Source organism: Argopecten irradians, chromosome 3, assembly GCF_041381155.1.
Source record: "Argopecten irradians isolate NY chromosome 3, Ai_NY, whole genome shotgun sequence".
Lineage (NCBI taxonomy): Eukaryota > Metazoa > Mollusca > Bivalvia > Pectinida > Pectinidae > Argopecten > Argopecten irradians.
This window is the reverse complement of record NC_091136.1, coordinates 46,330,370-46,343,985: the sequence shown is the minus strand read 5'-3', so window position 1 is coordinate 46,343,985 and position 13,616 is coordinate 46,330,370. Positions and strand designations below refer to the sequence as shown.

Genomic DNA, 13,616 nt, shown 5'->3' with positions numbered 1-13,616 from the left:
CTAGGTGGAAATTTTCAAATAAATACCAAACGTATTCACTATTCAATGGCTCCAGATGCTTAATGAATATTATTCGATTATTTCCTACTCTCCTACCGTGTTTATGTTGAAAATTTAAAAGTTTAAATTGTAGTCATCAGCTGAAAGTCATCATCATCTTTGATAGAAACCGAAACAATCAACGTCGTCTGTCACATTTTGTGGTTACGCTTCAAACTCGGGTCATCAAAGCGTTTGTTTCAAAGCGCCAGGAACACGAAGCGTTTTGGTAACGTAGATGATAACGTTATCTAAAAATAACCGTGCAATATACTTTTTCTATAAACAACTTCCGGAAAAATCGTGCAATATAGTTTTTTATCGGTGATCACATGGCGTGTTTTTGATAAATGAGAAGTGACAAAAAATCCAGATAAATAATTAACTTTGATGTGACGAAGCTTTATATAACAGCTACCGAACATCAAGGTTACAAACTTACATGTATACAAATGTAATTGTTTTCTTTGATGGTAATTATGTATCGGCTCTTGCTGTGTTAATTTGACTGCACGAAAGGATAAAACTGTCACTAAGTTACCCTATGTTTTTATTTGTGATTCAAATTTTTAACCAGGTTATTATTACCAAACCGTATACGATCCAGGTTACATGTTTGAATACAAAAAAGGAGACTTTATTTTCATTTCCACGTACAATTGTGGGACATATCAAAATCTTATGCTTTCACTTTTCTAATATTTGATAGGTTTCGATAAACAAATGAAATGATATCGAGTTTTTGAAGCGATTTAACATGTACCCTTATCATTTTTTTTGTTGTACGATTTTTCCGGAAGTAGATACCAAACAACCGGGACCGGATCCCGTTACCATACAGTGATAGTTGCTTGCATTTTTTACTACCTCTCTTGAATAACGGTGTTATACAGGCCTCCTTCCATGAATTTGGTAATTTTCCTTCACTGAATGATTGTTCAAATATAATTCGTAAAGGTTTACTTATGGCCAATCTTGCTTCATATAAAACTTTTGGGTGGATTCCGTCGAGTCCAGATGTTTTTGACGTATCAAGTTGGTTTAACTTTTTAAGCACTGTTTCTTCGGTTATATGTACATGACTCAGCTCTATACCATCATTCCTTTCCTGAATTGCAGGGATGTCTTGTAGATTTTCTCTTGTAAACACCTTGATGAAACAGTTGTTAAGTAATTCAGCCTTTTCACCATCTTTTGTTATTCATTGACCATCTTCAGACTCTAAAGTTGATAAGCCTGATTTTGTTTTTGTCTTCTTTTTGATGTATTTCCAGAAGCTTTTGGGGTTCAATTTTATTTCACTGGATAGTTTCTGTTCGTATTCTCTAACTGCTTGTCGTTGGATTTTAGTTGCTTCGTTCCGTGCTTTTCTGTAGTTTTCCAGGTTTCGATCTGTTTTGTGTCCTCTATATCTATACCATTCTTTCTTTTTTCTCTTTAACGCTTTAATTACAGTTGAGTTCATCCATGGATTTCTTGGTCTCCCAGGTTTAATTTTCTACACTGGAATACACATCTCCATACACTTTATCATGTTGTCAACAGAATAAAACCATGATTGCTGTATATCCATTCTGATCATTTCTTCCCAGTCAACTTTCTCTAGTTCTTGAGTCCACTTGACATAATCGCCGCGGTAGATCAGAGGGATTTGATTCTTGCTCAGTTGTTGTAGTTAGATTGAATGTTATAATAGAGTGGTCACTTTTTCCTAGCGGTGCTCCTATTGAAATTTCGTCAATAATTGATTCTGCTTGTGTTAAAACCAAATCTAAAGTTGATGGTATGTTTCCATGCCTAAATCTGGTACATTCTGTAATATGTTGATGCAGAAAATTGTCCTGAATACAATCTAAAAAATTCTGTGATAATGAATCAGTGTTCTCAGATGTTGTCTCAGTAAGCCAATTGATTTCCTTGTAGTTAGTCTCCCATCAGTAACAACTTTAATGGTTTTTTTACATGCCTCGTTTATTACGAGTAATAGTTCTCTGGAATTTTCATTTGTACATTTGTACATGTTGGACTCCTATAGACACATCCAATTAGTAGATTTTCTGCTTTGCTTGTTCGTAGATTACACCATACCATTTCATTGAAGTCAAGATTCATTAATTCCTCCTCATTTCCCCGTGTAGATTGCCCTTGATATATATTATAACTCCTCGACCCTCTGAGAGACTATTTGTAAACATGTCGTTACCTGGAATGCTGAATTCACTACTGTCCAAGTTTCCTGGATTGTTTTTTGGTAAAATTTCTGTTAACGCCACAATATCCGGTGTATCGATACTAATAATTGATTGAAGTTCTGACCTTTTGTTTAGCAAGCTGTCCATATTACCGTAAAATATCTTTAAAACATTTGAACGATTAAAACTGGCTTCCTAGCATTCATCCATTACCATATCTCGCTGCCCGCTGCTGTAGGTGTAATCATTGCCCTGTCAACATTATGCTCTGATAAATTCCCTTATCGTCCCTAACACGCTACAAACAAGAGTACTATTGGAAATTCATGATGGACATGTGGGCGTAGCCAGGATGAAATACATTGCTCGGAGTTATGTGTGGTGGCCAAACATTGATTCGGACATAAAGAGCATATGCAAGTCCTGCTCTGGATGTCAAGCTACGAGTCATATACCGCGAGCCGCACCAGTTCATCCCTGGGAGTGGACGAAAACCCCTTGGGATAGGCTCCATATTGACTTTGCCGGGCCGTTTCTCAACAGGATGTTTCTCATCATTGTTGATGCTCATAGTAAATGGCCTAAGTTCTACCCAATGAATTCTACAACAGCCACACACATTATTAAGGAATTACGAATCTTATTCTCTAAGCACATGGTATGCCACGACAGATTGTCTCGGACAACGAGCCACAAATGTGAGGAATTCAAACAATTCCTGAAACAAAACGGCATTCAACACGCTACCTCGGCGCCATACCACCCACGGTTAAATGGACTTGCCGAACGTTTCGTTCAGTCCTTTAAACATGCTATGATACAAGCCAAGGGAGACAACCGATCCCTCCAACATAAACCTAGTAACTTCTTTCAACAGGCGAAACCCCGGCAAGTTCATATACGGTAGAAGTCTGAGAACTCGTTTAGACTGTCTTAAACCAAATGTGTTCTCAAGAGTTCTGAAGGAACGAATGAGGATATCTTCTCACTTCTGACAGGGAAAGTGGATTGCAGGTCGGATTATACAACAAACTGGTCCGCTTTCGTACACAGTTAATACTGGCAATGAGAGCATTTTGAGACACCACACAGACCAAGTTCTTGAAACACAGGTCGCTACGGAACCGGAAGTAGAAGTAATGGTGCCACCATCTACACTGACACCACCAGTCAGCTTAGCACCATCGATTAACCCGGTACCAACAATTATCACGGCTCCACCAGCCACACTGGAGGTTGTGACACCGCCAGCCAACTCAGTTCCAACAGAGACAAGACGCTATCCAAAAAGGGAAACATTTGTGCCCCTATGAAATTAGAATTGTGAACTACTATTTTGCTATTAATAGGGATATAACCTGATTGGCACTGTGTATTTGGGGCATATCAATACCTGTGCAATCAGTCAAGCCTAAGTCTTGAGAAGTGCTGAAATTACATATACTTAAATTTAGTCATCATGTGTTATCTAGTCATTATGTGTTATCTGGTTATCATAACTTTTAAGGTTTATGACGAGATATACTCTCTAATAAATCCTTAGATAATAATCATGATAGGACATTCATTTATATGATAAATGAAATAAACTGCAATTGTAATAACAGCATTTGAGAAAACTCTATATAGTGTCATAGTTTTGGTACTTCTTAATTGAAAGGGAGGAAATGTCGAATTGAGTTTACTATTATTCGGATTTATATAGTTGGGTTCTAGTCATTAGTTACGCCCTGCGTAAGAATACACCTGTCTGTCTTTTAGTCAATAAAAGTAGTTTTATAATGGCGCACACCTGTTGTTGATGATTGTCATTAGCCCTAGACGTAACATGCTACCTCAACGATATTTCCATTTTGTAAAGTCGTTGTAATTTCAACCATTGTCACCATATGTGCATTTATATGTATTACAATATAAACAAGATGGGTTGAATAACATCTTTATAAAATACATATATAACAATACATCATTGATTTTGATTGTTTTTAATTATTATATTCTAGAAAATGCCTTAACAATAGTAGAAATAACAGATGCTCACATCATGCATACTGTTCACTTGTTTTGATTAAAGTTCATTTAACATTTTATCAATATAATATAATACTGTATTTGTTGCTGCTGACTGTAACAGATTGTTACAAAGAAAATATATAATCAAAGAGTTTATGACACAAAATTGATAATTTGTCTGCTGTTTGGTTTTCTAAAATCCTACATCGATGAGATTGAGAACTCTGCGTAAACTATATCCCAAGTAAATGTTCATTGATGAGATTGAGAACTCTACGTTAAACTATATCCCAAATAAATATTCATTGATGAGATTGAGAACTCTACGTTAAACTATATCCCAAATAAATATTCATTGATGAGATTGAGAACTCTGCGTAAACTATATCCCAAGTAAATGTTCATTGATGAGATTGAGAACTCTACGTAAACTATATCCCAAGTAAATGTTCATTGATGAGATTGAGAACTCTGCGTAAACTATATCCCAAGTAAATGTTCATTGAGAGATGAACTCTACGTAACTGATGAGAACTCTACGTAGAACTATATAATCCCAAATAAATATTCATTGATGAGATTGAGAACTCTACGTAAACTATATCCCAAATACATATTCATTATGAGATTGAGAACTCTACGTAAAACTATATCCAAATAAATATTCATTGATGAGATTGAGAACTCTACGTAAACTATATCCAAATAAATTTCATTGATGAGATTGAGAACTCTACGTAAACTATATCCCAAATAAATATTCATTGATGAGATTGAGAACTCTACGTAAAGTATATCCCAAATAAATATTCATTGATGAGATTGAGAACTCTACGTAAACTATATCCCAAATAAATATTCATTGATGAGATTGAGAACTCTACGTAAACTATATCCCAAATAAATGTTCATTGATGAGACCGAGAACTCAGTATATCACATCACTAATAAATATACAGATTGACTTGTATAGATTGTTGTCATGACTTTACATTTACATTTCAATGAAGCCTGACAAATCATCCCGTTTTTCCAAAATTGACTTACACTTTTGGTGGAAATATCAGAATTTTAACGGATAGTCATATATTTATATTTAATGCTTTGAATGAATTGTGTCGCCTTTTATTTTCATTGTATTTCATATCTATCTATTGATTTAATTCAGCAAATGTGTTCATCACTCATATAAAAATAATTACTACAAGGACATGGTATACCATTTGAAAGGAGATGTTGAAATAAATACCAACGGAGTTTTGCGAGAATGTGTTTCAGCCAACATTTATGGGGGCATCTACCAGAAAATGTTAAAATTGCAAGTTTTGTCACAAACCCTTAAATATATACTAGCGATTTTTGATACGTATATCGTCTTTGCACGTGTGGACTTATGTTATCAATAGTGAAGCCAATTATAACAATTGGTTGGACTCTTCACACCAGTTACATAAACCGAAATGAGATTTTTCTCAATCAATTTATTCAGCGGAGGACCGAACAAAATTGCATGCAATATGTTAATGTTACTCCATTGAAACGCATGATTTCCCTTATTTTTATTAATTTATTGTGCTTCTCATAAAACATTGTTTGCCTGTATGGAGAATTTATCTCCCCGCATAAATCTTTCAGAACCGACCGTTATTATACTTCTTAAGATAGACGTAACGTGTATATAAATCTAGAAGTTTGAATCTTAGTTACATCATTACATTACATTAGATTGTTTCCAGCTACACCAAAGCGATAGCCTCTTGATAAGTACAGGGAAGAGGCATGTTTGTATTATAACAAAAAGTTGGGGTAAATGTGTAGACTGGACGGTTTAGATCGGAGTCTGCACTAACACTTTTACATAAATGTACCAGAAGGTCTGGACAATGCTGGTGTCTTTTTTGGCAAGAAGTTTCCATTATGTAACGTACTAATTATACACTGACTTGAATTTATACAAACCAATTTTAATAGCATGCATCGTGAATGTAACGTGTGTCATCAAACGAGGCTATATATCTGTAGGATGAGAGTTTTCAATCCCCTTCAAAAAGGGATTTGAGTGTAAACGAATGTTTCTTAGGCTGAACTCTTGAGTAAGAGTTATTTATAGAACTGTCAAACTTTCTGTCATTCGAATGCTTCAATCCGAGAGTAAGACCGTTTTCGTTTATGCCCGCATAAGCTTGTATCAAAAACTGCAGGTGATTCAAGATTTATACTTGAAATGATAACTTTAACAATCGGCCGAAGCGATTGTTCCGGATAAATTGAAAGGACCAGCCTCGGTCAACCATTTTAATTCTGATCAATCTATTTCTAGCATACTTGAGTAAGAACCCTGCGATTTCGACTGCTCGAGTAATAACACTGTCGACCCGAGAGTTGCCAGTAGAAGGCTATTACTGGTGACTCGTAAGTGGTTGTGTAGATTGTATGTACACTTCAGGGAAAAAGTCTATGACATAATATTTCAATACAACTTTATTTATACAACTCAATAGACATAGTATAACTTTTTGAACTCGATGCTATTTTTTACCATAAGACCAATTCTAAGTGATAAACGCGCCTGAAAGTGGAGACGTCGGATCTTTATTTAATGGTTTTAGTTTCATGTAGTAGTAACCATAGTTGCTTTGTGTGCGATCTTGTATCACCGCCTTCCACATAACGTCAATTTCTTTATTTTTTGCAGGCATTACAAAATACGTACAGTTGGAATGTTTTTCTTTGTAGCATTTCACTCCTTCAGGGTGGCTAAAAGTTAAATTCTTTTCATAATTATCAAAATTAACGTCCTTTACCCGGGACGGAAGTAAACCAAATAAGAAAAAGTCATCCACCCAGAAAAATGGCGCCCCGATTGCAGCATGAAATAAAGCAGGAACTAAGTCCGTGGAAATGAAGACAACAAAACCGCTACAATACATGTGAGGGTACATTGAAAATGATCTATATTCGTCAGCTTGAACATACCATTTGCTATTACGTTTTCGGATAATTGGCATTGAATTAGGAGCTATGCGATTACAAAATATGTTTTTCTTCTTTTTCACTAGATTATTTCTAATTTCTTCAAAATATTTAAAGAAGTTGATCAATGCATCATCATCAACTTTGACGACCATCTCTGCATTCATGCAGTTTTCCGTTATCCACCGATAACCCAGAACTCCTTTATTAGTAAGATTACGATAAGAATCTATGAAACCTCCCTGTACAATGTCTTGGTGTTCGTGAGCCTCTTTCTCTATCTTCATTTGTGTAGACGAATCCTTTACCATTCCTAGAAGGAAAGCAACTCGCACACTCTCGGGGCTATAGAATGTTGTGTTCAGCCAAGTACGCCGCATTTCAGAGCGGATAAAGAAATGATCTGGAGCAGTATGTACTATGACGATGACAGAGACTTTATCCACACCTCGACAAATATTTCTATTGTTGATCTTATATGAACCGTCTACGGTAATCGAGTATTTGGTCCTAGCCTTTATCTGGCGATGAACTGCATGTTCTTTATGCGTATCATCATCATCATTTCCGAGAATCCAACGTGCAAATGACTCGTGACCTTTCGATGCATCTTCATAGTTCGTTACTTCAGTCGGTCTGTGTACTTCATGGATAAAGGTAACAGTGACCAGAGTTGTTGCTACTACCATTGCCAAAGAGGCAAATTTTATAAACGATGCTGCTCTATGCATGTCGTTACTCTAAACAGTAAACATAGAGAGGTGACGAGGATACTTTTACTGCTGCCTGAAACAAAAAAGAAAACAAGCTGAGCTTGAAGCATACAGTACTCTTAACGTTGACTACGTCAGTTGTCTGAGGTGTTCATAATGTTAGTCTAGCAGTATATGAAGGCTAAATGAAATATATATGCACACAATAATGTTTTAACTCGAATTACAATACTATGTCTTTGCATATATACAATGTATAACGATAATGACACGAGAGGTTCCTACTGTGGTTGTAAATCAACACATAGAGTACTCAGATAAAGATAAACTTCCGGTCATGAGGTCATAAAGATGGCGGTCATAATACCATATGACACGTTATACGAATATCAAATATAACATCATCTGTGATGATCTTTATACCTTATGGAAATAAATCATATCATCTTATCACCGACAATGTACCAATGAAACCAATGGTATTGTTCTATTCCTCGTGTTATTATACATGCTATTGGGATATCTATTTTTTTTAATTCAAAGGTAATCTTATTAAAATAAATTCTTGTTTTAACTAAATGTAAGATTCAACATCGAGCGATTCTGTTGAAAATGCCTTGCTTATCATAGGCCCATAAGTATAATAATGTTTCTGTGTTTCATTAATGATCTATATTGTATTTTGTTAATAGAATGAAAAGAGGAAGGCACTCAGAAAGGTTGGTACAATATATGTGTCATATTGTGCATAATACAATGTAATTGTTGTCTGCCCTCCTATGTTAACACGCTAAATCCCGCACCTAAAACCAGCTGTTAAGGAGGAAATATATACGGAGAAACAAAATAAACACGTGATTGTTCTAACACTATTGTTTTCAGATCTACTATCGATGCAATATCTGATCACACGGGCTGTAAAGTATCCTTTTCATGTTTTGACTGTTGTGAGTCAGTATCGCTATATTTCAGTATAAATGCTTTTCGCCAGAAATATTTACACAAAATAAATTAAAAAAAAAATTAATTATGAATCTAGTCGTTTTGTGAAAACTAACTTAAATAAAGCCATATGATTACTTAAAAGGTATATACCTTCCCATGCGGATTATCAATATCCATACCTTCTTGCATTTATAATTTTGTCAACTAAATGAATCTACGGAGATTGGACATATTGATTTCCTGGTAAATTGTAAAACAATAACCGATCTACGGATATCTAGTGTTCATGAAGTGTTTGCATAGAGTAAAAATCATAAAATTATATCAGGCAATCGATTTTACAAAAACAAGTCGATATCAGAATTGTAAATAAAAAAAGTATGATAGCAAGATATAGCATTCTAAACACAAGACATTAAAGATCTTAATCAATTTTAACACTAACGTTGAAAATATGCGGTATATTATTTGATTAAGAAGTTTAAAGTTTATGATATTTGATAATTGTTTAACCATGTCAAGTTAAACATTATCTTTCAAACTGCCGTAGATATGTCGTGGTCGTTAACGCTATACTACTGCTATATATATACCTTATATTACACATAACAATGAATGGTGTCAATTTTTCAGTTGTAAATTTTATTTTTGAGATACAGACCATCAGAGAAATAAACTAAATCAAGCTAATTCAGATTACTCGAATCTGTTCTAAGAATAATATTGGATTCTCTCATAGTGAAATATATAAACTTTTCGTTATTTCATACTATAATTAAGGAGTACTATGAATAAGGATAATCATTTCCTGAAACATTTTCTTCGCCCTTTATGTCAATAGGTAGCTAAATAAAATCATAAAAGCATATATGTTGTAAGTCTACATAAATCTGCGTAAATTATGTATTTTAAACTGTGTTTTCTTAAGTGTTTAATCAAAGATGCTCCACCGCTGACGAATGGTATTTATTCCTATCAAAAACAGGAGCAGACAATTTAGTATTTTTCTTCGGTTACAAAAAAATACCTACTTAACACCATTTCCATCTTTGAAAAGTTATAGCTCCTAATTGTATTTCAAGATAGTGATATTAAAAATAATTAATTACATCCCGAAAAATTTTGTGGCACTATGTCATATATGGAATAGACTACTGATTGCGCATGCACAAAAAACAAAATAAAACATTTTTTATTACTTTTTGCGTTAATTAGATATAAAAATATACACGCTTAAACACAAATTATTGTTCAAATGATGAACATCGTATATGCTCTGTCGTTAAGGAGTTTAGGAGTTTAATAATTCTTACCTGTGTTGTGACATTGGTCTATGTATTTCCCAACACGTTTAACTATCCTCCCAGAAGTCCGTGATAACATGTGGTACATATTGATACTGTATACTGTATAGGACAAACGACCGCTAGCAATGTTATAGCATCTATTTGATTGGTGCAAACAATGCAGTATGCTTTTGTTATTATATATAATATGAGTTTCCTTATTGACTGCTTCTTTCTTATTTGTAAATACAATCGTCATTGATGTGGTGTTTAAGTACTTAATACAAGTGCACCTGCTACATATCTGGTTAAATTATCTAAATATTTAACTCGCTAGACATTTGTTTCTTAAAAAGCAATAACAAAAAAAGTGTGGATGAGAACACAAAATAAACTTATGCTTCAATGACTTGAAATTTGTTTAAGATTTTTTAAAATGTTTTTTTTAGTTTGGAACGTTAATATAACCTTAAACACATATGTTCTCCTAACGTTCATGAAACACATATGTGTATAAACCAGCATTAAGTGTAGACATAGCCAATCACGGCAGATGACGTTACAAATAGTAACGCCATTGTTTGTTTAATAAGCAAAACGTTCACGGAGGAGCCTGAACATTACCACTAGTTGTATAAGTAAACGCGTGGCTAAATTGCTTATAACTGATAATTTTGTGTACAACTGAGAAAATAAGAAATATTATTGGAATTACCGTCAAGGATATTTATCCATACTTTATCGTATTACTTCAATTACAGCTTGAACAAAAGTGTATATACCCTTCAGAAATTATCCGTGTCTGTCTGTAACTAAAAGTTAGAATCTTTACAAAAGTACATTAACAAGGTTGATTTGTATAAACGGGATGTCCTTTTCTACATAATGTTTTGAGATAGTCGTAGGAAATGATCCAAATCAGAAATTATATAAATTATAACTGGATCATTAGACATCGAAACAATAAACAAACTCCCATACCGTCACACAGAAATAAGATACAAACAACAAACGTCAAATTCTGTGCACCTGACCACAGAACAATATGTAAAATAGGTTGTGATAACAACAAACACTATGCATACAACACCATGTTTGATTCTATGTAGACTTTGTATAGTTGTTTGAGAGATATTCACCACCTATAGTTTGCTATAAATTCGTTGTATTGTGTATTACAGCTGAATTGTCCTTGTATGTCGCATTAGTGGTGTAGCGTGATAATCTACTACAGGAAATCATAGCATTAGTAAGGTAATATGTCTGACAGTCTGACAGTGTACAGGAAGTTAACTAAATAGTCAATGTTATAAAAGGAAATTATTCAGTTGAATTACAAAACTAAACAATGTGTACATTGTTATAAAAGTGTCAGAGAGTTTGTGTATAACAACAACGACAACTTGCCTGAAACATCTACAGAGCACCTATCATAACGTATATAAAAATATCATGAAATGTCTGAAATATTTGATAAACATTCACTATTTCAGGGCGGAAATATCCAAATACTATTAAAACATACATAAAATAGGGAATGTTATAGGAGTGGCTATGCAACATACTTTTCATTAATTGAGTTGAATAATTTGATATGCCACAAGCCTTTGAGCCACAAGATGAATGGCATGTCAAAATATATAACGAGTTCAATACATTTCATATTACGTAGTCGCATGTATAAGATTCTATTTACCACAAAGATGATAACTGTTTGGGAAACATATACAAAACTCCAATTTTCTTTCTCTATAAGAGTGGCGCAATCAAGCTTACATTTGACGTTTCCGAGAAAAAAGTGCAACGTCATGTTTTGATTATGACGTCATTGCTATCTGTGATGTGTTATGACGTGTCTTAGGAGAGTTATGACATGGCCGTATGATATGGTTAAACAGTAACGTGATACACATTTTTATCATCATATGTCCGAAACATTTACAGAACAACAATTTACAATATCTTGGACGTTTACAGACGTATTACTACTGATCATAATCACATTAAGAGCACGTGTTATAACAAGTCTTAAATCCATTTTACCTTTATAATAGTATGTATGAGATTATTGTCGACTATCAGACATTAAATGTGCACATAACGTATCCATCATCCCATTTGAGCATGGTGAAGTTAAAGAGTTGGTATGTCATATGACATACTGCCGTTACGTTGATCATATTTCTTTAACCAAAATCATATGAACATTTTGTAGTTGTTATCATTACATGATTGTTTATAAGGAGATATATTCATTGCAGTATCTATAAATTCACACATGTAAAACACCAATGACAAAATCCGCAGATTTGTGTACCAAATGACAATTATCAATCATCTATAATACACAGTGCTTTAACCATTAACATAGCGAACATGGTTCCTGGTATATAGCGTGGGTAATGTGACACTTGGATATATTTTCCAACTTTTAATTTACCTGAGTTTAAAAACGACGACAGTGAATCAGCCTTACTAACATGAATATCCTTTCCTGGTATGAAGTTTTCACCATTTTGCCCTTGTTTTTACACAACTGGTCCATGCTACCTTGTCGTTGGATATGAAGTCCTCAACTGACGTGGAATCGATCACCAATAATGTGTGCACTGTGTTGTATACTGTTGGTATACCCAGGTACGATCACTGAAGCGTTGTGTTAAATCTACCGGGGTGGATAATGGAACGGTAAATAATACATCAAGTCTGGAAGTATGTATTGAATTGAGCCAACAACGGAGATCGATTCTATTTTAATAATCATCTATTTTTTTATGCAAAATTCTTCAAAGGCACAAACAACGCAGATTGAATTATTATAAGTACGTGAAAAGGAAAGGTATATCCGTTTTCATTTTTATTTAAGCATGCTTAAAAATACAAATATGTATTCCGTGGTGTTTGAATGGAATAGAAATAATCGACTGATTGCAAAGCTATGCTGTTTAATTGGTTACATATTTCAATTACAATTTTGCGACTGATTTGGTCATATACTTGTTTGCAAATAAACCAAGACAATCGAAGAGAAGATATCATCTGTTCACTATATCACGAAATCTTAACTAGTTGAAATTTATTGTTTATTTAGATGAATATCACGGTAACCCAGTGTGCGGTATTATGATCCCTCGGGTTTAAATACATTGGAAGACACAGACGCTTAACAATGATACACAATAAAACACAATATATACGTGCATGTGTGTATTCTATTTGCCATTAATCAAAACATCAAACCGAACCTGATAATAGAAAACCTTTTAGTCCCTGCATTTAACCTCCAACCAAGATATGGACTATCTTCATTTCCAAAATAGGGCCGTCTTTTATCACAAATAGATAATTATTTTTCCAATTCAAAACGCAACGTCAATGTGTCTATTGGGACGTCAACAAAACGTTGGGGTTTTTAGGATATGACTTCGACATTGTTATTCAAAAGATTAAGAAAT

At 34.0% G+C, this 13,616-nt stretch overlaps 1 protein-coding gene across 2 annotated transcripts; it reads right to left on the bottom strand.

Annotated features, from left to right (window-relative positions):
- Positions 1–6,707: 6,707 nt before the first annotated feature.
- On the bottom strand, positions 6,708–12,805 carry LOC138318805 (beta-1,3-galactosyltransferase 5-like). 2 transcript variants are annotated; one of them, XM_069261517.1, is made up of 2 exons: positions 12,602–12,805; positions 6,708–8,003 (listed from the first exon to the last, which is right to left on the bottom strand). In XM_069261517.1, the coding sequence occupies exon 2, from the start codon at positions 7,946–7,948 to the stop codon at positions 6,797–6,799; it is 1,152 nt and encodes a 383-aa protein (XP_069117618.1). In that variant the 5' UTR covers positions 7,949–8,003; positions 12,602–12,805; the 3' UTR covers positions 6,708–6,796. The 2 variants fall into 2 exon arrangements, with proteins under 2 accessions (XP_069117618.1, XP_069117619.1); XM_069261518.1 differs by lacking the exon at positions 12,602–12,805 and adding an exon at positions 10,189–10,331.
- Between the last annotated feature and the right edge of the window lie 811 nt (positions 12,806–13,616).

Bases quoted from the DNA above. Each gene is read 5' to 3' on its own strand.
- LOC138318805 (XM_069261517.1), bottom strand. From the start codon at position 7,948: ATGCATAGAGCAGCATCGTTTATAAAATTTGCCTCTTTGGCAATGGTA.